The sequence below is a fragment of the Oryzias latipes genome, chromosome 23 (genome assembly GCF_053564925.1).
Source record: "Oryzias latipes strain Hd-rR chromosome 23, Olatipes_Hd-rR_3.1".
Classification (NCBI taxonomy): domain Eukaryota; kingdom Metazoa; phylum Chordata; class Actinopteri; order Beloniformes; family Adrianichthyidae; genus Oryzias; species Oryzias latipes.
In genome coordinates, this window is record NC_136259.1 from 14,294,066 (window position 1) to 14,321,109 (window position 27,044).

Consider the following 27,044-nt stretch of genomic DNA (forward strand, 5'->3'; position numbering starts at 1 on the left):
TTTTAGAACAAAAGTTCTTTATGAATTCTGCAGTTTATAAAAGGATTAGCACAGACGCACAGGTTCAGGTGTAGTGGTGTCTAGAGTCAACAAAAAACAAGGGCTCCTCTGGCTCCTCCCACCTTCCGTGCTTCTGCATTTGTGAGCCCAGCAGAGCTCAGGAGCCCCATCGGTGGTTGCATCAGCAGCGTCTGAGATCCATCACATGATTCATACAGAGTTTTTCAGCAGAACAAAAATGACTGTAACAAAGGAAATGCTCTCCGTTCTTTGGGAGCGAGAACTGGATGTCAAGATGAAACACAGAGCTGGCTGGGCTTGGGGGGGGTCCTGCTTGTGGAGTCCGACAGAACAATCAGTCTTCATCTCCATTTAGGACCCAGCAGAAGGTTGGAAGGGTTCCCTGCAGCCATTTCCCAGGTAACCAAGCTTGGTTCTACACCATGGAGCTGCTCTCGCCCACTTTGTCCACATACTGAAACAGAATGAGAGCAACGATCAGCCCTCATACCAAACACCAGGAGGTCAGACTCTTTGCTGAGCTATAACAATTTAAAGGTGTCCCGTGTCACAGAACCCAAAAGAACTTCCCCCGCCATCTCTCTTGGAAAACCTTTGAGATGAGTTAGAGAGGAGTAAAGCTATGAACACACCAGGAATGCGCTGCACGTTCAAGCTTAATGCGCATTCTTAAACCAAATATAGCCCCTGTGTTCACACTGGAAAAACAGGGAGGGACTTCTTATTTTTCTATTGTTTACTAGTGCATGTCTACCACCGACAATTGGAAGAAGCTTGGTGTGAAAGGTGCAAATCTCACTAATCTTGCTCCAGGCTTTTTCTTTCACAGCTCTTTTGCACTAAATGAAAGACTTGGTGTCATAGAATTCCAAACTGCAGTTATTCTCTTATTTTCCATTTTCAAATTTTAAACGGTTAGCCCTTCAGTGAATAAAAAGGGACTACATACGTCACTACCAAATCTGAGTCCCTAATTGTTTAAAGTTAAACTGGTTTAACTTTCAACACACATTCTGTACGTAGAAGCAAATTTGGAGACAAATCAGAGACTAGTCTGAGAAGAGTTAGAGACAAATCAGAGACTAGTCAGAGAAGAGTTTGAAAAAATTAAGAGACTAGTCAGAGAAGAGTTAGACAAATCCGAGACTAGTCAGAAAAAAGTTAGAGACAAATCAGAGACTAGTCTGAGAAGAGCTAGAGACAAATCAAAGAATAGTCTGAGAAGAGTTAGAGACAAATCAGAGACTAGTTTGAGAAAAGTTAGAGACAAATCAGAGACTAGTCAGAGAAGAGTTGGAGACAAATCAGAGACTAGTCAGAGAGAAGTTGGAGACAAATCAAAGAATAGTCTGAGAAGAGTTAGAGACAAATCAGAGACTAGTTTGAGAAAAGTTAGAGACAAATCAGAGACTAGTCAGAGAAGAGTTGGAGACAAATCAGAGACTAGTCAGAGAGGAGTTGGAGACAAATCAGAGACTAGTCTGAGAAGAGTTAGAGACAAATCAGAACTAGTCAGAGAAGAGTCGGAGACAAATCAGACACTAGTCAGAGAAGAGTTAGAGACAAATAAGAGACTAGTCTGAGAAGAGTCGGAGACAAATCCGACACTAGTCAGAGAAGAGTCAGAGACAAATAAGAGACTAGTCAGAAAAAAGTTAGAGACAAATCATAGACGAGTCTGTGAAGAGTTAGAGATAATTAAGAGACTAGTCAGAAAAAAGTTGGACACAAATCAATGACCAGTCAGAGAAGAGTTAGAGACAAATAAGAGACTAGTCAGAAAAAAGTTAGACAAATCATAGACGAGTCTGTGAAGAGTTAGAGATAATTAAGAGACTAGTCAGAAAAAAGTTGGACACAAATCAATGACCAGTCAGAGAATAGTTAGAAACAATTAAGAGACTAGTCAGAGAGGAGTTGGAGAAGAGTTAGAAATTTTATTTTTTCAGAACATAAAGGCTTCAAACACTTTTTTGGTCTTTGTTGGAAAATTTCTAATTCTTTGCTTTCCAAAAGAGTTCTTCATCAAACATTTCCGTCCAAAGTCAAGGCATGTCTGTGGTTCAGTCAGAGAACCCTGTGAGGAACAAGAGCTTCCCTGTTCAGCTCAGTCTTCATGCATCCTCAGCCTGATCCACAGTCTTCTGTAGTCCTGGGGATCATCTGCGCCTCAGTCCTGCATACTGCCTCTCTGACATGCCAGGAACTGCTTTCTGATTTTAAACGCTTCTCTTCATGATCAAGAACACTGAACATTCATGAATTTTCATGAATCTTTTCCAAACAAGTTAAAAGGCCCTCCCTCCTGAAGTAGAGCGTCCATGAGGAGAGCCCCCATCTGGGTCAGGCGCGAGCAGCATGCAGGGGAGAACCAGCAGAGGCTGTGGTTGTCCTGAGAGCCTTAGGGAGGCTTTAAGAGACAACAGAGACAGCTTCAGCGTAAAACCAAGCTCCCAGAAAGCATTTCTCCATCAGTCGCGCTGGCGTGTGGAGATCACTGCTGATTTGAAGAGCCAAGGCAGAGAGCCATGCTGCAGAGCTGACGAGGACTCACCGCACTGATGAAGGGCAGGTTAAGGATGGAGCCCAGGACCGGTATTCTCCTGATGAAGCCCACAACCACCGGGAAGAAACCCCTGTGGACAAAGGGGAATGAAGGGCAGGCGGGGCTCTGTAGACCATTTCTGCTTAAACCAGGATTCCTGCAGATGAATCTAATCACTGCACATACCTGAAGAGCAGAAAGAACCCATAGATCTCCAGCACCACTCCAATGATGGGCCAGCCGATCAGAACCACAAAGACCCCCCCCAGGAAGAAACCGGTGGCCTTCATCTTGTGCTTCTGGAAGAAGAAGCGAAAAGTTCTCTCCAGCCCGATGACGAAGGCAAGTCCAGCGACAAACAGGATCTGCAGAAAGTAAAGGTACAGGAAGATGAGCTTCTCACACACATGGACTCCCCAGCTGTGAAGATCAACTTGTTAATGAAGCATTAGCGGGTCAACAAGCAGCAGAACTTCAGCGCGAGGGGGTCTAAACCCTCAGCAGTGGAGGAGCATCACTCACGTTTCCAATGGCCAGGAGAGCTTTGTCAAAGAACAGGACCATCCCGAAGAACAGGAAGAACACACCGAAGCCTGTCAGCCCCATCCCGATCTCTGCAGGACAGACACCCCCATCATGAACATGCTACAGAGGATAACCCCCTCCCATCCCAGCACCAAATCCAAAAACATGACATCAACACCAAGCTCTGTTATTCAGTTCAATCAAAACAAAGATGCATCAATCCCAATGACTGTTTATAATAACTGGACTGAGTGGCCCCTCCCCCTTAGCATTCCAAACAGGAAGTACCTGCTGACTCTAAAGGCCCGTACACACCGGGATGAATATTCGCCAGGCGTTATTTGCCAGCGTTTTTCGCCACGTTTTTTGTGTTCACACTCAGGCGATTTTCGCTGATGATGAGCCGAGCGAACATGCAATTTCATTCCCTGACATTAGATGGCGCTTAATGTAAACAGAAATACTCCTGTACACAAGGTGGCGCTGCGCAACTTTACGCTTCTTAAAGTCGCTTTTCACTCAGAAGAAGAGAGCAAGTATTTACGCGCTTGTCAGAATGATAAAAAGAAAACATGAATATTTCAAGCACCAGTTGCTCCAACCGCGTGGCGTTTTTTCGCGTCTGTGTGCACATTCACATTGGTGCCCTTTGTTTAGTCATGAGGCGTTAAACGTCGGCGAAAATCGCCGGCGAAATTCGTCCCGGTGTGAACAGGCCTTAAGAAGCCAAAATCCCATAGACTTCTATTGAGAAATAAACATATTTGACTCAGTCGTGTTCTCCTCGTGCATGTGTGGGTTTCCTCTGGGGACACGTGTGTAAAAGCGCCATTTTCATTGGTCGAATAGATTTCGACGCGACGCATCGAAAAAAAAAAACGAACCCGAGGCGTTTTTTTTTTTTGACGCGTGGCGTTTTTTCGTGTCGGTGTGCACACTCTCATTGGTGCCCTTTGTTTAGTCACGAGGCGTTAAACTTCGGCGAAATTCGTCCTGGTGTGAACGGGCCTTAAAGCAGTGTTTTTCAACCTTTCTGGAGCCAAGGCACACTTTATTCTTGACAAAAATCCCGCGGCACACCAGCATCCAAAAATTAAAGAAGGAGAAACTCTACAGTCTGTATTGATGCACAGTCCGTCCACAATCTCAAGTGCATTTTGGTGTTAATTGTGGCAGAAAAAGCTGGAATTTGCAGCTGTTTTTTCTAAAAGATGTAATAAAAGTTAAGTTAGTTTTCTGTAATAAATTTCAACTAAATTATTTGACATTTTACCCTGGTAGTTGTTTTTTTTCCATAATTTTACTAACATGCCATTTTATGTAACCTCACAAAAAAACAAATATATTTTTTCTAAATTGTGATTTCTTTTTTTTATTTATTTCAATGTTACTTTATAAGCAACTGTAATTTTGAACAATTTTATGATCAAAATATGTTTGATACATGTTACACAAAAAGACTAACATTATATTTATGTTTTCTGTAGCTACACAAAAAGTGAACATGTTGAAGTTTTATTAGTTTTTCTTTAGTCTTAATCAAAAATGAAGTCTTTGAAAACTTTAACAAAAATGTTTCATATCTTTTTAGATGATTAAATTTTTTAACTTTAGTTTAATTGTGTCTGTTGGCCACTTCACCTTAATCCTGTTTCTTAAACGTTATTATTTCCTCTTAAAGTTAACATATAAAATAATCCAGACGTTAATAGAAAAGTGTTTCAGTTAGAAAGATGACTTGGACCAAACTCTGGGATGTTTGGCTGTTAACTAACACAAACCTTGAAGGAGAACTAAACTGCTGACCTCTGATTTCATCAAGAAGATTTTAAAAAATGTTTGATGTGTGTTTGTTGTGGTTTCAAGGCGTTTAAAAGGGAAGACACATTTTACGCTGAGACGCTGTCACTTGAACCCAATGCCTTATGGGAGATGTAGTGCAAAAATGGCCGCAGATGGCAGAAAGACTCTCGTCGCAGAGGTTCGTTGTTTTGTTCACTTGTTCCACGGTCTGATACCGGATTCTGTGGAAAGCTACACCGCTAAATATGAGCTTTAGCTGGTATTTTTATTAGAACTGAGACTTTATGAGCAGAATCAGAACCCGGAAGTGAGGACTTTAACCACTTCTGATTGGTCAGACTGATGACGTGTGATTAACCCTCCAAGAATGATTGGTGGAGACAGTTTAAGGGACAGGACTTTTCCAAAAGCAGAGGTGTAGCTACGGCTAAATCGCGGTACCGTCATTCTTATCAAAATGTCTTTAATAGAATCAAATAAACACAAAGAAAAAAGTATTATATGATCTTTCATATTCCTAACTACTCAGTGTTTTATCAGGGCCTGTTTGAAACACCCTGCTCTAATGGTATGTCCGAATTCCAACCCTAACCCCTATAGTGCACTATATAAAGCGTTCGCCATTGTGTAGTGCTGTCCGAATCTACAATTCCAAAATCGGAAATTTCCCAGAACTCTCTGCAAAAAAACCACTGTGTATCGATGCTCACTAGATCTGCTAATATAGACCACAATGCATTGCGTTGGATCATTTTTTACCAAATAAATGTCTTCAAATGTTTTTTTTTTTTACCATCAACGTTTATATCTTTCAGAAAAACAGTGGACTCATAAATAATCGTCGCAAAACACTAACTTTAATTAGATATTTGACTTAGTGAAATCGATGACGTCATATATGCCGATTAAAAAAAAAGTTGTTAGCACACTACGACACAGTGCTGCACTTTTTTAGTAGTTTGGGATTAGGGCGGGATTTCAGACACAAATTGTCTCTGGGTGTGAATGGGAGAGTGCAGGGGATTGTGTTTGTGGTCCTGCGACAGACTGGTGACCTGTCCAGGATGTCCCCTGCCTTCGGCCAGGATAGGCTCCAGCAGCCGCGTAACCGGGAAAGGGACAAACGGGTTTAGAAGATAAATGAATGAATGAATGAATGAATGAATGAATGAATGAATGAATGAATGAATGAATGAATGAATGAATGAAAGGTCATTAAATTGGTCAGTTTAATAATTCTTGCTCTGATATGTTTTAGCATGTTCTTGATAATCATTCATTTAGGTTATTTAAGCTACAAACTACCAATCAGACGACTCAATAAAAGTAGGTGGTCTTGCATTGAACGTTAGACAGATTTCAGGTAGGCCGCTTTCAAGTGGTAGGGGTGTGGCCTTCCAACAAGCTCATTCTTGATTGATGAGTGGTTGCCATGGACACGTCGACACAGACCGACTCGGACCAATCACTGCTTACTGAACATTTCTGGTTCCAACATGGCGGCGTCCGTATCGCAGAAAAATAGCAACTTCCTTTGACCTGATTTAATTGGAGCCAAAAGTAAACCAGTTCCTATGGGTGACGTCACCATCGCTCCGTCCCGTTCTCAGATACAGTCGGTCACTCCACAGCTGGACAGTGGGAGAACTTTCAGCGCAACGCCTGCTAGCCGTGGAGCTCCTCACTGACCACGAAGAGGTTTTTAAATGGTCAGACACAAAAGCATGTAGACGTGTGAACTTAGCTTCTTCTCCAAAAAGTCATAAAGTTCTACTGTTACTGGTCTGCACTTGACACCCAGCTACCAAAACTGACATGACATGACGGTGGACAAGACAAGAAGGAACCAGACTGGACTGATGTCTCTGCATTCTCTGCTGGATCATTGAAGATCAGGACAGCTGTTGAACTGTCCGATCTTTGGGAGGGGAAGCACAGTGAAGATCTCTCACACACACACACACACACACACACACACACACACACACACACACACACACACACACACACACACACACACACACACACACACACACACACACACACCGAAACACACAAACCACAAACCCACACTCCCCACCCACACACACAGTAGTTTCCCCTGTCACACAACCAGCTCCAGGGTTGACAGCCCCCCGGACCCCCTCACCCGGCTCTTACTCTGGGAGTCCGTTAGTGAAATCATCTTGAGGCCGGTCGGTGTGGGGCAGGACCGCGCTGAAGCCTCCTAAAGCCTGTGACGGCTGCCACTGCTCCACAGCACCAACAGCCACGTCTTCCGGAAACACTTCTGCTCGGCAAGTCTACTTCCGGAACGATCGAGTGACGTTCAAAGCAGCCGCGGTCCGCCGGTCTCAGACCTCCGTCCGCAGAGTGACCACACGGCACCTGTCTCACGCGCCTGCGCAGACATAAAACAGAAAGTTTCTTTTCTATGGTGTGACGTCCCTTATTGCTCACTTGATACTTGCGTGTTTTAAACAAGTGAAAGTATTTCTGTTTAATTAACCCTGCTCCTTGTCTTGCAGACAAACAACTTTAGATTCTCAATATTGAACAAGAGGGGCGACAGCCTGTCAGACCCAATCCAGGGATAAAAATCGCACAGTCCCGCCTCTGCCCTCGTGTTGTGTTCTATAGTCTATAGTAACGGGATTCCTGGTCAGTGGATGATCCAGTTTGTCGCGGGACGTTCCTTGGAGCGACTCTTTCTGCACGTATGATGTTTGAGTCCTTTGATGCGTCATCGTTCTTCGGAGAAACCGCTATTTACGAAGGCTAACTGAAACTTTTAACCAAAGCAGGTGCAGCTTTTTACAAGGCGGAGGCGGAGCCTCAGGAGTTCTGAAGTCCACTGGTTTCACTTTTGTTTGGTTCTGAAGGTGGAGTCCAGGACCCAGGAGCAAAGCTTGCACAGGTCTCTAAGAACCAAGGGGGACAGGTAACCGCTGGCAATCAGGTGTGCAGGTGATCAGTACCTTATGTACCTGGAAGACTGCTGCTGCTGCAAGGACACCAAAGAATGACTGAGTGTTTCTGCAGGACGCTGCAGCTGTGAAGGCTGACCCGTTTCGGCAGGCATGGATGCTGGATCCACAGGTAAGCCTTCAGTTCTGAAGCTGAGTTTAGTTTCAGATGTCTGTGAGTTCTCTGGGAACATCGTGTTTCACCATCCTTTGGATCTTCATAACATGTTCAGGTCTTTGGGAGCTTGTACTTCCAGCTTGGTAACTAGTCAACTAACCAGCACTATACTCCATGGAAAATGATTGGTGGATATGTCTGTGAAGATCCTCCTTTAATGTAGGTCATGGATTTTGGTTTTCAGGGTAACCAGACTTTAACGGATCATCTAGATCAGTGTTTTCCCAACCCTGGTCCTTGGGGAACACTCTCCTGCATTTTTTCAATCCTACCCTGCTCAGGACAGTGTGCCCCGAGGACCAGGGTTGGGAAAACACTAATCTAGAAGACGTTTTGATCCTCATCCTTGTAGTTTTGGTGAAACATCTTCCAAACACACTCTTGCATACGTACAATGCATGTCTAAAGCTCCACTGCAGACAGTCCTGCAGTCTCCAGCTGAGATCCACAGGTGTGTTGAGATGTTCTGCTGCAGATCAGTACCTTTGCCTTACCCTCCAAGTGGATCAGTACTTATGGTTTCATGTAAATACACCAACCGTTCACCTGCTTTTTAACAGCCCGCTTCTACAAATCAGTTTGAGTTTCTCAGTCTTCATCACCTGCGGCCTCTCCAGAGCTTCAGCTCCCATTTCCAGCTGCAAATGCTTTAATCCGGTTTTAATCCTAAAGTGCAGAAAAAGCAGTACTCGAAGAGCTGCTGTTGTTTTGGAGAAGAGCTTATCCTCGGGGGTGCAGGAGAGGAGGAGGCTGACATCACAAACTGAAGAGGAGCGGTCCTCAGAGGCCTCTAACCTCAGCTGGTGTGAGTCGGTGGGTCTTCAGGGGGAGCTGGCTCCTCTTTAATGACCTCATTAAATCTGAGAAGCAGCGTTCAGGCAGACCAGACTCTCACTTCAGTGCAGTAGCTCCACCTCCCATCCTCGCAGAATCTGGGCTGCATATTTCAGAACCCTATGAGGGTCAGGACTCCGGACCTGTGTGCAGCAGAACTGTCTCCAGTTGTTTTAGTGGAGAGTTTCTGGAGGGCACTGCAGGGATGAAGGTGTGGATCTTGAAGATGGTGTTTTTGGCTCAGATGTGCAGGCGGAGCTGGACTCGGTGGAGGAAGAGCTGCAGCTGCTGCAGGTCCAGATCTCGGAGCTCCTGGAGAAGCAGGCGGAGCTTACGACTCGGAAGGAAGAGCTGCTGCAGCGGCTGGAGGACGCCTGTGAGGCAGCACAGTCATCCTCCTCATCCTCGGCTTCCTCAAAGTCTTTGGCGTCAGAGCCCGTGATGAGCCAGCAGGAGATGCAGCGGTACGATGAAGCAGGTATGGGGCGGGGGGTGCAATGAGGCTAACAGGCTTGTTTTTTTAAAAGAGACTAACCAGTAAAGGGCTGTCCCTCACCGGGCAGAGTTCCCCTGGTCTGCAGCGGTGGACCAACACCTGAGGACCTCCTTCCACCTGTCTGCCTTCAGGCCGCTGCAGCTCAGAGCCATCAACCTGACCATGGAGGGCAGGGACGTCTTCCTGGTGATGCCCACAGGCCGGGGCAAAAGTCTGTGCTACCAGCTGCCTGCAGTGTGCTCTGAGGGTACAGAACTCCCACCTGCACTCACGTGCACTTTGGGTCGTGTCACATTTGTTTTCCTGCTGCAGGGTTCACGCTGGTCGTCTCGCCGCTGGTGTCCCTGATGGAGGACCAGCTGCTGCTCCTGCGCTCGCTGCAAGTGCCGGCAGCCGCTCTGAACGCCTCCAGTGGAAAGGTATGCCCCCTTCTGCTGAGCCGCCTGTCACTCACTTGGAGAAATGTCACAGAACTTTCCCTGGAAGCTGCTGCATTTTTCCCTGCAGATGTGTGTGAGATAAAGAGTTTTGAACAGTGGTGCCATGTTTTCATCTACGAAAAGATCATGAAGGAGAAAAGTCCTTGAAGCTGCTTGAAAACCTTGAAAAGATGTCTGATACCATTTTACATGTAAAGAAAAGCTGAAACATTTCAAGAATAGGGGTGTGCAGAAAATCCATTAGGCGATATATCACAATATTTCATTTGCCGATACTTTTATCAATTCAAAATGCTGTCAAAACTATATTTAATTATTTTTGAGCATCCTATAGCAGCTGACTCTTGTTTTTTACTTAAATCTCCGACCACTAGTTGGCAGCACCACCCACTGAGCCTCTTTGAGCAGCTCTACACCACGCAAAACAACTAAAAGATCTCAGCGAAAGGCATCTTGTTTTGTTGTTATGAGACATGAACTACTTAGCTTTTACTTAAGATGGGAACCGAAATTCTTTGCCACTTAAAAAGATTAAAGAGGTCTGTAATTTTCATCATCGGTATACATCAACTATGAGAGACTAAATGAGAAAGATAAATCTAGAAAATCACACTGTCTGGTTTTGAAAGAATTTATTTGTAAATTATGGCGGAAAATAAGTATTTGGTCAGCTACCTTTCCTTTTTATTCTTTCTGATTTTTGCCTCTGAGGACAGCCCCCTCTCTGTTTATGATGTCCTTTTCACAGAACTGTAACTTCTTCTGTAGAGGATCCTCTGTCCTCCACTCATTACCTGTATTAATGACACCTGTTTGAACTGGTTATCTATATAAAAGACACCTGTCCACAACCTCAAACAGTCTCACTCCAAACTCCAAGTCCAAAGAGCTGTCTTAGGACACCGGAAACTAAATTGTTGACCTGCACCAGACTAAAAGACTGAATCTGCTACAGTTAAGCAGCTTGTTGTGAAGAAATCAACTGTGGGAGCAATTATTAGGAAATGGAAGACATACAAGACCACAAATAATCTCCATCCCTCCATCTGGGGCTTGGTGAGCAAAAATCGCAGAAGCACACAGGGAACTTAGTGAGTGAGCTGCAGAGAGCTGGGACCAAAGTAACAACCATCAGTAACTCACTACACTGCCAGGGACTCAAGTCCTGCGGTGCCAGACTTGTCCCCCTGCTAAAGTCCGGGACATGTGCAGACCCGTCTAAAGTTTGCTAGAGAGCATTGGGATGATCCAGAAGAGGACTGGGAGAATGTCCTATGGTCAGATGAAACCAAAATAGGACTTCTTTGGAAGAATTCTTTTTGTCTTGTCTGGAGGAGAAAGAGTGGTGAGATGCATCCAAAGAACGCCATATCTACTGTAAAGCATGGGGGTGGAAGCATCATGCCTGTAGGCTGTTTCTTTAGCAAAGGGACCGGGACAACTGATCGTCAGATTTTGAGTGAAAATCTCCATTTATCAGTGAGGGCATTGAATATGAAACGTGGCTGGGTCTTTCAGCGTGACAACGATCTGCCCGAGTAACAAATGAGTGGATTGCAAAAAGCATTTTAAAGTCCTGGATGGAAAATCTTTGGAGGGAGTTGAAAGTCTGTGTTGCTTAGCGACAGCCCCAAAACATCACTGCTCTAGAGGAGATCTGCATGGAAGAATGGGCAAAAACACCAGCAACCGTTTATGAAAACCTTGTGAGGACTTACAGAAAATGTTTGACTGCTGTCATTGTCAACAAAGGTATATAATTAAGGATTGAGTTGAACTTTTGTTCATGACCAAATACTTATTTTCCACCATAATTTACTAAATTCTTTAAAAATCAAAAAAATATTATTTTCTGGATTTATTTTTTTCATTTTGCCTCTTAGTTGAGGTAAACCTATGATGAAAAGGCTGCTTTCCTCTTTTTAAGTGGGAGAACTTGCACAATTGGTGGCTGACTAAACTGTATAGAAGTGGTAGCAACACTGCGTTCAAGAACCCACATTTAGTGCGTTATTGCATCACATGCCTGTTGTGAACGTAGCTTCAAAGTTAGCTTTGTTTTTCATTTTCAGGAGCACACAAAAACGGTTCTCGCTGCACTGACGGACCCAAAGGCCCCCTTCAAGCTGGTCTATGTGACTCCAGAGAAGATCGCCAAAAGCAAACTGTTGATGTCCCGTCTGGAGAAGGCTTACAAGGCCAAGCTGCTGAGTCGCATGGCGGTGGACGAAGTGCACTGCTGCAGCCAGTGGGGGCACGACTTCAGACCAGGTGAGGCCGCCACAGCCCAGGCCGGCTTCTCTCAGCCGAACCTCTGCCATCGGTCTTTCCGTCTAACTGGACAGTTGTTTTCACTGTGCAGATTATAAACTGCTCGGCATCCTGAAGAGGCAGTTTCCATCAGTTCCTCTGCTCGGCCTCACGGCCACAGCCACCAGCAGCGTCCTGCAGGACTGCCGGAAAATCCTGTGCGTGCCGCAGCCCGTCACCCTGACCGCCTCCTTCAACCGGGCCAACCTCTACTATGAGGTGAGTGGACCGCGAACACACATTCACACACACACACACACCTGTTCCGCTGGTATTCGTGCTCACCAACAAGATTTTCCCGCTCAGGTTCGTGTCAAAGACTCGGACAGCGACTTGTCTCTGAGCGACATTTCCTCTCTGATCAAGAACAGATACAAGGAGCAGTCAGGTAATTGGTCACATATGTGGTGCCGTCTTTCCTCAGCAGAACATCTCAGAACATGGATTCCACCTGTCCTGTGAACAAAGCAACTCGCCACAGACCCAGCATGCTGTGAATTTAGAACCAAATGATGTCACGGCGATGGGTTTAAGATGAAATCATGTTGAGTGTGTGCGACTGTAGGGTCGTTTGTTTCACTGGTAGCTTTTGTTGGGGACGGGGCTACTCTCCCAAAGCACTACCCAACTAATTTACATGCTAGAGGAAGAAATGTGGAAATAAAGGAATACCCGTCCCTCTTGCTGCAGGGATCGTGTACGTCTTCTCTCAGAAGGATGCAGAGTCCGTGTCCTCCGCTCTCCAGAAGAGCGGCATCCAGGCGTACCCGTACCACGCCAACATGGACCCGGAAGACAAGTCCAGAGTCCACCGAAAATGGACCTCCAACAAGATACAGGTCAGTAACTAGAACGCTGCCTAAGTCTGTCCCTCAGATCCTTTTGGCGATTTTTCTCTCTGACTGTACCTTTGAGCAAAAATCCGACCCCAGCCACAAATTGTGACACTCACCAAAGTTTGTACATCCTTTGTACCCAGTGAAAAAACAAAAGAAGCTGTCCCAAAAAATGGAATAGGCGCTAAATCTATTATGGGGCTTTAAAACAAAAATTCAAAAATCAAATAATGAAACCAAAACAAATTTCCTACAGAAATTTTGAAATTATTATGGGATGGCCACAGGACCCATAGCTTGTTAACCATTTTGTGGAAAATTGTGAAATGTAATATGGTATAATGGAAACTTGTCAAAGCGTACATTTCACAAACACTCTCAGGTTAAGTCTACAACCACTTAACCACCGTAGTTTGGTTGACTTTTGACTTCAGGAGGATGCCACCATCATGAATTTCTAAACCTTGAATTCCTCTTATGTATTTTGATCTACGATATCCTAACTCCTCAAGCTTAATTAGGAGGCTACTTGGAAAAAAATGTTGGAATTAAAGCCGCAACCCGCCTTCCACGCCCAACTCTACGCACTCTCCGCCCTCACCACCCTCATCGCCCACCTTTGATCAAGGCTGGTCAAAGCATTATATGCTAATTAAGCTAACTATGCTAATGTGGCTAAAAATGCTAGCATAGCGATCAGCATCATCAACTGACTCAGAAAAACACATTCATGAAGATTCAACTTATGCCAACTATGCTAGCTATGCTAAAGTGGCTAAAAGTGCTAGCATAGCGATCAGCATCACTGACTGACTCAGAAAATCACATTGCTCCGTTGGTGAAAGCTATACGTCATAAGTTGATAAAAACCCACTTTTTTTCAAAATGGCGCCTTTTCTGTTGATTTCATCTCCATAGCAAGCATTTTATGTTTTGGTCCCCTTGGGAGGACGAAAAGATTGATGTTTCAGACATATCGGTAAAAGTAAACTTTTTGTTGTCCTTAGCAACAGTGGTTTTATGCTAGCCACGCCCACATTCATTATATGTCCATATCCAGTGTTTTTCAATGTATTCAGTTTCAGGCATGAATGCATGCATTTAAATTTCACAGAAGTGCATTGAAACACAACAGTGCGCCACTTTGCTAGCTCGCCGCGCGAACGCCCTTCAAAATCTACAACTTTTAATTCCAATATTTTTTCCACAGTAGCTTGCCATTGATGCCCAAAAAGTTTCGAGACAATCGATGAAAATTCCAACGACAAGTTTACGTTTGAATCCGCTGGTAAAGGTGTTTTTTATAGAAAATTCAAGATGGCCGCCTTTTCCTGAGGTCATAGGTCGACGAAACTCCAGAGGTGATTGTAGACTTACGCTAGGGACATGCAAGTCAAATTTCGTCTAAATCGTTCGAAAAAAAGTTCATTTTTCCATATCGTGTAAAAACGCGAAAATCTAAAAATGGCGGATTTTGGCACAAAATGGCCACCAAACCGTAGGTCATGTTGCCATCACGTAATGATTTCAAATCTTTCTTTCGATATACCCGACAAATTTATCTGGGTTTCGTTAGCCGATTCTTAAAAAAAAATCTGTTTTTTATTTTATTTTGCAGAGTCAGCACTTTATTTTGCGATCGTTTTTTGTTTCCCCTGCCCACATTCCTTTATCGATTTTGTCGTATGTGACATCATTTTGTTCAGTGTGGGCCAGGGGATCGCATTTTCATTTTCAAAACATTACGATAAAATATGTGCAAGCTAGCTAAAACGGCGACGGTTGCGAATTTGCCACGCGCACGCCTTTCAAAATCTACAACTTCTAATTCCAACATTTTGTCCACAGTAGCTTGCCATTGATGCCCGAGAAGTTTCAAGAAGATCGATAAAAATCCCTAGAACGAGTTTTCGTTTGTATACGTTACTAAACGTGCTTTTTAAAAAAAAAATCAAGATGGCTGCCTCTTCCCAAGGTCAAAGGTTAAAGAAACTTCTTTGGTAGTTGTAGAATGATGCTGGTGGCATGTGTGTGCAATTTCGTGAAAATCGCTCAAACAAAAATGTCGTTTTCCCATATCGTGGGAAAACACAAAAATCGCCAATTCTCAGAGTTCCCAACAAAATGGCCACCAGGCCGCAGGTCGTGTGGCCGTCCCGTAATGATTTCAAAACTTCTTTGAGATATCCCCAACACGTGTGTTTGGGTTTCGCAACTGTATTCTGAAGTACATTTTGTTCGGCCCCATACGCGATTTTCGGCCCATTCATTTTTTTGACGGGATTGCTGGCCGTGATGTCATCGTCTTCGGGGGGGTGACGTTGACTTTGTGGAAAATTCATTCGCAATTTATCCCAGGTGTGTGCACGTTTTGGTGACTTTTCGAGCATGCGGCGGGGGTCGCATTCTCGCTGAAAGGCGGCGAAGTCGTCGTTCCAACTGCGAAAACAATATGGTCCTTGCAGTCAGTGACTGCTGCTGCGGGCCATAATTAGAAGTTGTAGATTTAGAGCGGTGATAGTGTGGCAAGCTTGCAAAAGTGGAGGTTCCATGTTGCTCGCACATTTTTTACCAGAATAATGTGAACATTTAATACATATATGTCCCTGTTTCTAGCCTAACAAAACAACATAACATATGGTCATAACAATATGACCGCATTCCTAATGTGGGAGTGGTTAACAAAAAATCTCTATTGCTAAGGAAATCCCAAAGTTTACTTTTGCTGATGCTACTAAAAATTACAGCGACCTGTTTGTTCCCCCCAGGTGACCATTAGATCCAGGTGTGTTTGAGCCGTGTAGGAATGAAAAAAACAGCACGGTGCTGAAAAACACTGGTGTAGAGGAGCACGTTTGTCCTCTGAATGAGGGGGTGTCAAAGACTGTGCTGCTCTGCAGGTTGTCGTGGCCACGGTGGCGTTCGGCATGGGCATCGACAAACCCGACGTCAGGTTCGTCATCCACCACACCATCAGCAAGTCCATCGAGAACTATTACCAGGAGAGCGGCCGAGCAGGTACGTGCACAGGAACCGCTCCTGGACAGGAATGGGTGGTTTGTGCCGCTGCCCTGTAGAACCAGTTTGTGGTTCTGGGGGGCCGGCTGTTCGGTGGTCACATTCCTCTGCCCCTCCTCAAGGTCGAGACGACCGTCCGGCAGACTGCATCGTCTACTTTGGCTTTGCGGACATCTTCCGGATCAGCACCATGGTGGTGATGGAGAGCGTTGGTCAGAAGAAGCTGCTGCAGATGGTGGACTTCTGCCAGAATGTGGACCGGTACCGATGGACCCTCTAAGTATGGCGCCCGCCCCACCTTCCAAGCAATTCCTAAGTGTGTCATCCGTTGGGCAGGTGCCGGCGCTCTCTGATGGCAGTTCACTTCGATGAGGTGTGGGATGATGAAGACTGTAACCAGATGTGTGACACCTGCCGACACCCAGCAGGTGTGTGTACAGCTGCTGTTCCATCAGAGATGCCTCCCCCGGACCCCCCCGTCGCTGCTATATCCCTCGCTGTTGTCTCCAGGCTACAACACCCTGGATGTAACTCAGCATGCACGGCAGGTGGTGCAGATTGTGGAGCTGGCCACATCTATGGATGAGAGGCTGACCCCGCTGAAGCTGGTTGAGGCGTGGAGAGGGCGAGGCCCGGCCAAGCGCAGGAAGATGATCCAGACCACAGAGCTGCCTCGGAGGCAGGCTGAAGCAGTGATCGTCTTCCTGCTGCTGCAGGGATACCTGAGGTGATGCTGCCTTTGACAACTGAGTTCAGAACAAGGCAGGTTATTCTTTAGGGACAGGGTTGGCGGGTCAGACAGTCCCTGAAGGTCAAACTTTTTTTCCTTTTGGGTAAATGATGTTAAAGAGCCGAAGCGTCTACCTTCCTCAGCGCTCACGCACCTGATGAGCTGAAAGTAGGGACGCACCAAAATGAAAAGTTGTGGCCGAAGTGGAATGATGACTAAAACCCTTGGCCAAATACCAAATAGCTTAGCCCGACTAACTCTGCCACTATGTACATTTTGTGCATTTTCCACGTATGATATTTTGGTCTTTCGTAATCCATTTGTGATGGACATACAGTACAGACACACCTGAAGTTTGGACACACTTCTCATTCAAATGAATGGGAAGGTGTGTCCAAACCTTTGGATTTCAGCCAACGGGTCTTTACGTGAATTCGGTTTTGAGCTGTACAACATTTTTGGTCGGCTGAGAATTACACCGTTTTTACGACTTTCACGTAGTTTATACGTTATTATTATGTAGATCACATTTGTTTATGATTTTTGTGAGATGCATACCCAAATTTGTGGCTTTCTATGTATGTCTAACAGACTTTTCACATGTGCCATCGATGTCTCACTGTAATATCACACATATCACGTCAAAGTTGCATAATTGACGCAGGTCATTCCTGATACATCTGTAAGGTCAGCAGAATGAACCTGGGCTGCATCAGTGAACACATGACAGACTGCAAAAGCAGAAACTATTAAACTGGGATTAACGCGTGAAGGGTGGCCACTTTCAATGACAAGTCAAGGTACAGGTGCGATCAGAGGTCCTGCCGTGCCATTTGAGTGTTACATATGGCGCGGCAGTCTAGCCGCAGTGCAATTCAGGCATCTCTAATTTTATTCCTATTTTTATTTTTCCCTTTTTGGACTAATGCGGGACAGCCAACTGTGTCACAGAGAGATGGACACTCAACGTGGGTTCTTGAGCCTACTTTAGCACACGGTGCTCACACTGGTCTGTCACTACCCAATACTAGCGCATGTACTCACAGTTGGAAGAGGCTTGATGCGAACAGACAAATTGGTGCAAATCTTGCTCCAGGCTTTTTCTATCACAGCTCTATTCCGATATATGAAGGACTTGGCGTCTTAGAATTGTGGCCGGGAACAAACCGCAGTTATTAATTTCTCCTCTGTGATCAATTGACAAACAGTTGGCACTTCTTTGTTTTGGAAAGGATGCTACCCATACATGACAACCAAATCTAAGTCCCTGATTGGTCAAAGTTTGACCTGGTTTAGCTTTCAGTGTTCAGTTGCCACACTTGTATGTAGACCTCAAAAACTGACATAAGCTTGCATAGAAACGTGGAAACAAAGACAATTCTCGCACCCGGCAGAGACACCATGACCTGACAGATGGGAGGATGCCGCCATTTATCAGTCTATCCATTAAGAACACATAGAAACCAATAACCTTACCCAGAACAGGTCACATGACGAGGTCACCATTGCCTTCATTATTAAAAGAAACATTTTTAAGGAGTAATCAAGGGTGTGTGTGTGTTTGTGTGTGTGACATGAGTGCAGAGAGGACTTCAGCTTTACTCCGTACACCACGTACTTCTACGTGAAGCTCGGCCGCAGAGCTCCTCTGCTGAAGAACCAGGCTCACAGTCTGACCATGAAGATGAAGATGTCAGGAGCAGAGCCCGTGTCTGTGAGTAAACCCCACCGCTCAGGAGAGAAGTTAGCGCAGCTTTATATAAGAACTAAAGTTCTTTACGTTTACTTGCACTTTTTAAATGAAACTTCAGAACACTGAAAAGTACACACCAAAGACATTAAAGGTTAAAAACCGAAGATCAAATCCCAGAAATACAGGAGGCAGCATTGACCGTTAGATTGAGTCTTCTGTACCAAACACCAGCAAGTCTCTTCTGCTTTCAGCTTCCTGCTGTCTGGGATGTTCCTCTTCTTGTGTGGCCCAGATGTTGGTAACAGTTTAGCCTTAGCAGCCCCTGTTAACGCTGGCTCTGTTCCGTTGAGCAAGGTTGTTGAGTTGATATTCCTCCAGCATCAAACAAAAAACTTTTGTTTTTTTACAGCAGAAGCATGTAGAAACAGAGGAGTATAAATAATATTCATTTGTGTTTTCTGGTCCACCACCCTCTGGAGCCTTCCTGGGTGGGTTGGGTTGGGTTAGCCTCTTTGGGTCCAGCTAGTGGCTGGGTTGGCCAGGGGCTGGGCACGCTGTCCATACCTTTCTAGGTGAGGGTTGCAGGGTAAGATGGGGAGTTTACAGATGGGCTAGAGTCTGGGGTGTTGGGTCAGCTGGGGCCTGTTGCACAAAAGTAGGATAAGGGATTAAGCCAGGATATCTTGGTGATCCTGGCTCAATTGATCCCCAATCCGGTTGCACTAAAGCTGGATAGGGGGCAGGAGGATATGTTATGGTATAAGTTACCATGGAGATTTATTCTGTGGAGCTAGCCTGCTCCAGACCAGGCTAAATTCCAGGATCTATTTAATCTCATCAGTCAGCAGTCGCCACAAATGGAAACCAATAGTTATTTCACTGCTCACTATACATTTTTATCACATATAACTAGACCCACTGTCATTTAAACGTTTGTGATCATTAATTTCAATCATTTTGTATAAATAATGAGTTTTAGATGATGTTGCTATCATTAGATAATTTACAGTTTCCCATAGCCTATAAGGCTATATATAAAATGATAGAATATTAGGGCCACAGAGGGAAAAAAAGACAAGTCATAATATTGTAACCAGTTGTTTTAAAGGAGGACAGCTGTTAAAATGACAGATGTGGGGCATTTCGTGAAATTGTACTTCAGTATGGTTTCATAAACGAAGACATGCTGATGTGCCAGAATATGAAGTATCACATTTTCATAACTATCAAAACTGTAAAAAGAATATGTTGCTTTTCTGCAGAAAGAACCAGTCTCATAAATTTATGACTATATCCTTTTTCCTCAGTGGGGCCCTAGTACTCTGTCATATAACAAATACACATTCCATTAAAAATATGAAAACACAATGTGTAACATTATGTTCCTTTATTGAATAAGGATAAAACAAAGCAGGTAAACTACACTCAAAAAACGTTCACTTTGAATGAACATAAATAAATTATGGAAATGATTTCCACATGGTTAGATAGCGTTACTTGAACAAAAATGAATCATATTGGTCCTACTCAATGTACTTAGGCTCAAACTAATAAATTTAAGTTGATTCAATCTAAATACTGCAGTTGGACCCAACTTTAAATGAATATTGTTGCTCACTCTCAAAGGATAAAAGTTGATCCAACTTAATTGAATCACTCCAATTGGTCACACCTCATTAAATTAAGTTTATTCAACTTAAATTTGTATGACTACCTAACACAATTAATGTTTATATTACTTAATTTTTTGCTTTAATTTTAATTATACATCTGACAATGATAAGGTTTTCCAAAGTTTCAACCAATGGGTCTTTTAATTTTCACATCAAAGACATTAAATACGCAGCAAAGTCCCACTTCACAAGACAGGAGCTCAAATAATGCAAATTCTGTTTTAAGTTACATGAACATTTTACCGCACAAAGGGTTTGGTCATCATCCTCTCCCACACTCTAACTCATGGTGCAGAAAAGAAATAAAACATATCAGTTTAAATCACTAGTTAAAACAGAGTAAAACAGCTAGACAATAAAACCCATGGACAAAAACTCACACTTAGACCCCAATCTGCCCAGATAGACAAAGAAAATGGAATCCCACAATTCCTTGCGATTACTAATGTATCCAATTTAATGGTATCATGTTGGATCAACATGATTGAAATTAGTAACTTTTAAATGGATTATTTTTATGTACGATCGACATGATTCATTCACGTAAGATTAACAAACATAACATTTTCTGGTTGAAATGACAAGTTACATTTTCATAAAATTAATTGGCTGGTAATTTAATTTAAAAAAATCTTGAGTGTGCTTTATCACTGTGGTGGTGTTGCCTTTCTTCTTAATTATATCTTTTACCTCCTCGTATGCCTCCATGAGGATTTGTGCTTCCGACGGGGAAAGGTACGCGGCTCTAGTTGCCATGGTAAATCAGTTTATCTGTGATCTGTGGAGGGGTCTGTTTGAGTGAGCCGTGAGCGCGCACCTATCCAGGATTGGTTCCACCTGGCTTGATGAATCCGTGTCTGCTCATCCTGGCTTGGTCTTTGTGCAACCAATTAAGCCTGGACGCACATGTTTTGGATTCATTGAGCTCAGCTCAGTCATTTATCCCCGATGTCTTAATTCTACTTTTGTGCAACAGGCCCCTGGAGTTTCCACTTACACCCTTGTAAACACAGAACATGAATCTGGGCGTAAAACCGGCCTAAAAGGGGTCAAACTGAGGGCTTAACACTCGGTGACAGAGGCTCTTCTTTGCTCCTGAGGCATCCAGCTCATCTTGCAGCAGGCAGACTGGGACAGCTGGCCTGGAAGGTTGGTTGGTGTACCCAATGCCTCTGTCATGATCTCCTATTTGTTAGGCAAACTTCCCTCCAGGAAGGGCGGGGAAAAAGACAGCTTTGGTATCTAGTGACAGTCTGGAAGGTCTTTCAAAAATCGCCTTCCTCTTTTTCTCTGATTAGGTTGTTGTGATGAAGGGGTCGGCTTATGTACACCTTAGGCTTTGGTCACAACAGCCCTGACCGTAGCGGTTTTTAAGAAGAGGCTCCAGACCCACCTTTTTAATTTCGCTTTAAGTTGATTTTAACTGCTAATTTATTCTATTAGTTTTAGTATAGGTTATTTTATTTATTTATTTCATTTTATACATTTCATTCTCAGTTTTAAGTTTTTATCTACATCTTATGTCTTTAATTTTAGCATCTTATCATGATTTTAGCCCCAGTGTTTCTTGTGGGGATCTTTTCTTCCAGGGCTTGCCGGCTTGGTCGGTGGTTGTTGCTGCAGTTGTCGCCCTTGCTGGGGCAGCTGGAGTCTAACTTTGCAACTTCAAGGCTAGGAAGTGGACCCCGTTGCTGTCCCAGTCTGGGTGGTCGCTGTGGCGATGTTCCTATGGCCAAGCTGGCTCCTGGTATGAAGAGATTCACTAATACCGTTTCCTCACAGCAGAGCAAAGCCTTACATTTCTTTTTGAAGTTACATAGTCATTATGCACTGTACGTGGGGGTCATGGGTCGTCTGTTTTAACGGAGGGGAGGGGTAAGGGTGGGTTGGGTTTTTACTGTAATATTGTTTATTTTTGTTTTAAATGTTAAAGCGCTTCGAGCTGCGCAAAATGCATGAGAAGCGCTATTTTATAAATAAAGTTTGATTTGATTTTTCTCTGTGTGTAAAAATGGGCAAATCTCTGCAGAACATGCAGGTGGCCTGCAGAAAATATCAGGGTTATAGACCACTTGAACCTGTGGGGTGAAAATCTTCATGCATGTTATTTTCTACGGGCGTGCTGCGGGTGACAGTTAAACAACACAAAAGGGGGATTGAGGTGAGACGCAGGCGAGTTATACGGATTTGTCTTTTTGTCAACCCCCTCAAATCCTGCAGATTGCACTAGGAGCCTGTAGGTGCTGTTCATGTGATGCATGCACACTCCTTACGTGCGGTCGGACTGTTAGAAATTAGGAAATGAGACAATCATAGTGCAGTTTTTGTGGACACCGTACGGGCCCGTTACAGGCACCTACACCTTTGTGTGTAGCATCTGTGCACAGGAGCCAGTGCGCACACCTCTCTGATGGCTAGTGTGGTGTAAGGCCACCGTACAACAGCATCACCCGTGACTTCCAGTAGCCTTACAAATACTTCACAGTACACTTCCCACACACGACAATGGTACGTTCCATTTTCTTGATGTCCCCTAAGGTGACCGTACGAGTCTCAAGGTAACTGCAAGACACACCTGCTCTCTCTTTAGGATGCGGCCACATCTCTCAACAACCTTCTACATACGTGAAAAACCCTAAAATCCGCAGGACTCGTACCAACAACACACAAACCCAACCCAACTGCACAATACACACCAACATCGCACATGGAGGAACAACGGCATGAGTGTAGTGTATGCTCATCCTGTGCAAATATTTTTGAGTGTTTGGCAAAACTCTGTAATTGTTCTAGACTTTACTGACCTGTTAGTTTTATTAACAAACATCTCATTACCATCGCTGGCTGATATTCTTTTCTAACTCTAGATCTAGTTTGTTGCTCTGGGAAGACTTCTGTTCTTTATGGTTTAAACTCCAGAACTTGCTGACCTGATGACTTTTAGGTTCAGGAAAACAAAACGTCACCATTATCTGCTTTTGTCTCATAGAAAACCCATTCAGGCTGATGCTCACAAAGGAACTTTCTGTAGGTGTTTGTGAACTCGGATCACTTAACTGATCCTGGTTCTTTAGGAAGTGTTCTTCACTCTGATCCACAAAAATAGCAGAAGAACCCTAGTTGCTGAGCTATTCTAAAGAACCAAAGTCCAGCTAAAGCTGGAGGGGGGCGGGGTCACTGCTGTCCTGTTCCCGCTCATGAAAACTCTCATTAATGACCTGCAGGTAAAAGGTGTTCGAGGCCCGAGGTCAGTTCAGAGCTCTGGAGAATCCCCTGAGGCCAAGAAAGTCAAGACAGAGCTGCTGTAGCCCCCCCACACACACCTTGAAGACCAGTCCAGAAAGTACAGTTGTCATTCTATCCTCTGCTCCAATCACTGCCATGCACACCGGGCCAACGCTCGTGGTTCTGATCCACATCAGAAACACGAGATCCATTCTTCTGTCTGTTTGCTGCTTCTGGGTTCATCTGGAAACGAGATGCGTTCAGTTCATGAGGCACAGCAGCAGCATGGAGGCACTCAGACAGAAACGTAACATGCACACACACTCATGCACGAGCACATACACTCATGCATGCACACACACACTCACGCATGCACACACACACTCATGCACACACACACTCATGCATACACATACACAGTCATGCATGCATACACACACGCACACTCATGCATGCATGCATACACACTCATGCATGCATGCATACACACACACAGTCATGCATGCATACACACACACACTCAAGAATACATACACTAATGCATGCATACACACACACACTAATGCATGCATGCATACACACTCATGCATGCATGCATACACACACACAGTCATGCATGCATACACACACACACACACTCAAGAATACATACACTAATGCATGCATACACACACACACTAATGCATGCATATACACACACACTAATGCATGCATACACACACACTCATGCATGCATGCATACACACACATTCATACTTAAACACACATACACTCATGCATGCATACACACATACTCATGCATACACACACACATACTTATGCATACACACACACACTCATGCATGCATGCATACACGCACACACATTCATGCATGCACACACACACGCACTCATGTCTACACACACATACTCATGCATACATAAACACACATACACTCATGCATGCATACACACGTACTCATGCATACACACACATACTCATGCATGCATACACACACATACTCATGCATGCATACACAAGTACTCATGCCTACACACACATATACTCACTCATAAGCTTAGCTATGCTCCTAAACGCAGAACCAGAGCAGATCTTCTGCCTAACCAGCATCTATTGACAGACGGTGAAACAATTCAGATTTCTGCTTCCTTCAAACTGCTTCACAGGATGATCATTATTAACCAATGATCGGCATTGATCATATATTATGTAGTACAGCAGATAATATAATAATATAGTATTGATCATCGATTAGTATTGATCCAGACTGATCAGAATTATTGAGATGCAGCAGAAAGGCTGAAATCGGATTTCTTCTCTGGTTCTGTGTCTCAAACCCATGTGTGGGGGGGTAAACCGTCTAGCACCTTTAACTCCCTTTTCAATGACTGATCTGTTTTTATGGTGTCTGTTGGAGAAGGGGGGGGGGGTGCATACCTATCCTGTTACTAACATTTTCACTCTTTTACCCACTGGCAAAAGAGGAAGGGGCTCCTGACACCCCCCCCCCCTCACACACACACACACACACACACACACAGACTAAGATGCCGTTTCCTGGTTGCAGGATCTGTCGGCTGCAGAATCCAGTGAGGTGAAGGGGCCCCACGCCAAACAGAAAGTACTGAAGGAGCAGATGAACATGACCAGGAAACAAGACCTTCAGCCCAGCAGCCAAAAAGATCACATCCAGGGGGCGTGCAGACCATCAAAGGGGGCGGGTCTGCCATATCCCACCATGCATCTGGACTTGAGAGCACTAGATGGTCAGGGACCAGGCATGCATAAAATCAAATCTGGTTCCAAAAACAAAACCCCCTCCAGAAGAAAAGGAACCCCCAGAGCCCCTGCTAGGAGTTCTGCCCCCACCCCTGCTACGTCCAACTGTCCGTCACAGGCCTCAATCATCTCTGAGACGGCGGCAGAAGAGCTCTGCCACCTCAGGAAGTTCTACAGCCAACAGCTGCGCAGGATAGACCAGGCTTCCCTGGAGCAGCTGGGAGCCCCCCAAGAGCCAGGGGTGCTGTCCTGCATTCGGGGGCCCCTGAGGAGCCTGCGCCTGCCCTGCAGCACCAGCATCACCCAGACAGCCCGCAGCTTGTGGACACGGGTCAGCGGCAGGAGGAGGCTGCAGCAGCACTGACGGTAGCCCTGCAGTGATCTGTTGACACATTTTTCTGGTCTCAGAGGGAGGGGCCTTATGGTGATTGGTCAGTGGTGAAGCTGGTTTACGTTTAGAGCCTCTCGCCTCCTCTGGTGTCACTGCAGCTCAGAGATCGACTGTAAAAACTCCAGAATAAAATCTGCTGTCTTAGGTGTTTGAGTCCAGTTTCTTTGTTGTTCCACAGTTTGAATTGATTGAGATTAAATATGTGTAATTGTGCAAACGTGCGTGCAATTGCGCATGTGTGCCCCTTGTCTGAATAAAATAAGACAGGTTATAATATTGGAACAATATGACACTGTAATAGTATATCACATCAAAATGTTGGTGTTTGATGGTATTGTATGCTATGGTCTGGGTGAAAATTCAATTCTGATTGGCTGCAGAGTCTCTGTTACGTAAGGGATAATGTCTGACAAGGAGTCAACTATCAGAAACTAATGAACAATGCAGTTGACTTCTGCGAAGTTGTTAGTTCAAAATGAAGACAATAAAGATTGACCATGTTAATAAGTAATGGATAATGCCCGACGAGGAGTCAACTATCAGAAACTAATAATCAATGCAGTTGACTTCTGTAAAGTCATGTTAGAAGTGGGTATTTCCATAATTTGCTGCAAGGACAGCAGCATCTCCTGCTCCTCACTGGACTCATGTTGTTCTGAGGCGTTCCACTCTTCCGCAAATACTGCATGCACTTCTACCAGGTCACTTGAGGGTGAGGTACCATCATCCAGTCTCTGCTTCAGCTGGTCCCAGATGTGTTTTATGGTGTTCAGGTCAGAAGTCATTGCTGGCCAAACCATATTAGGCCACGCCCACTTTCTGAAGTCCAGCTGTGACGATTCTGGCACCTCATGGTGAAGCATTATAATCCAGGTAAGAACGTGCAGCAACTGGACCGTCTGCAAGAACCTAATGGGTTTTGCTCCTCCATCGTGTGAACCCCGGTGTATTGCTCACCTTGCCTTCTCCAGCAACGCTGACGACCATCATATCTATGTAAGGTGACCTGACACTCATCCTTAGAATCTGGTCATGGTGATGGTCCTTCACTGGCGGGTCCCAACTCCTGGTTCTGTCACTGTAGTTCTGTGTCTTGATGCAAGTCTGCTGATGACTGAGACTCAGCAAATTCACCTGCAACACCTGACTGTATAAGCGACACGTGTTCATGGTTGTTTGAATGATGAACTTGGAATGACTTCCTGACTAAATCACCGTTTTATACTCATAGAATGCTGACATTGATTCCACATTTGAAAAGGTTGTTCTTTTGGAATTTCTTTTTTGGTTTTGGCTTTTGGCTCCAATAAGTAAGATCCACTGAAAAATATTGGAGTAATATTTATGCCACCACATTGCAGACAAAACTTCATAGGCTGCAAATAATTTTTTTTTTTTTTTTTGCTGCAGTGGATTTTTTTTTGGCTTTCAATTTTTTTTTTTTTGGGCTTTTAAAATTTTTCGAGTTTGCAAAACAAATGTTTTTTCTAAGTGTTCTGTCTCATCTCGCTTTTTACCTATCTTTAATTTTGCTGAGTTAAGTTTCCTTAGGGTGTCAAAGCTGCCATCAAACAGATGCT

The 27,044-nt window shown here is 44.4% G+C and overlaps 2 protein-coding genes across 15 annotated transcripts; one reads left to right on the top strand and one right to left on the bottom strand.

Moving 5' to 3' along the window:
- golt1ba (golgi transport 1Ba) lies at nucleotides 1–7,197 on the bottom strand. Of its 2 annotated transcripts, none has more exons than XM_004082999.5 (5): nucleotides 7,055–7,197; nucleotides 3,089–3,180; nucleotides 2,753–2,931; nucleotides 2,576–2,657; nucleotides 1–475 (listed from the first exon to the last, which is right to left on the bottom strand). In XM_004082999.5, the coding sequence occupies exons 1-5, from the start codon at nucleotides 7,077–7,079 to the stop codon at nucleotides 437–439; spliced, it is 417 nt and encodes a 138-aa protein (XP_004083047.1). In that variant the 5' UTR covers nucleotides 7,080–7,197; the 3' UTR covers nucleotides 1–436. The 2 variants fall into 2 exon arrangements, with proteins under 2 accessions (XP_004083047.1, XP_004083048.1); XM_004083000.5 differs by having other exon boundaries at nucleotides 1–2,431.
- On the top strand, nucleotides 7,196–25,610 carry recql (RecQ helicase-like). Of its 13 annotated transcripts, none has more exons than XM_078941940.1 (18): nucleotides 7,196–7,331; nucleotides 7,423–7,698; nucleotides 7,777–7,853; nucleotides 7,937–7,993; nucleotides 9,117–9,350; nucleotides 9,436–9,615; nucleotides 9,681–9,787; nucleotides 11,881–12,079; nucleotides 12,171–12,337; nucleotides 12,425–12,506; nucleotides 12,809–12,957; nucleotides 15,855–15,972; nucleotides 16,095–16,233; nucleotides 16,309–16,400; nucleotides 16,483–16,699; nucleotides 18,287–18,416; nucleotides 23,293–23,411; nucleotides 24,862–25,610. In XM_078941940.1, exons 4-17 carry the CDS (start codon nucleotides 7,975–7,977, stop codon nucleotides 23,374–23,376), a joined length of 1,917 nt encoding a protein of 638 aa, XP_078798066.1. In that variant the 5' UTR covers nucleotides 7,196–7,331; nucleotides 7,423–7,698; nucleotides 7,777–7,853; nucleotides 7,937–7,974; the 3' UTR covers nucleotides 23,377–23,411; nucleotides 24,862–25,610. The 13 variants fall into 13 exon arrangements, 12 of the variants coding, with proteins under 12 accessions (XP_078798066.1, XP_078798064.1, XP_078798065.1 ...); XM_078941938.1 differs by having other exon boundaries at nucleotides 7,423–7,611; nucleotides 7,696–7,853; XM_078941939.1 differs by having other exon boundaries at nucleotides 7,423–7,611; nucleotides 7,699–7,853.
- The last annotated feature ends 1,434 nt before the right edge of the window (nucleotides 25,611–27,044 follow it).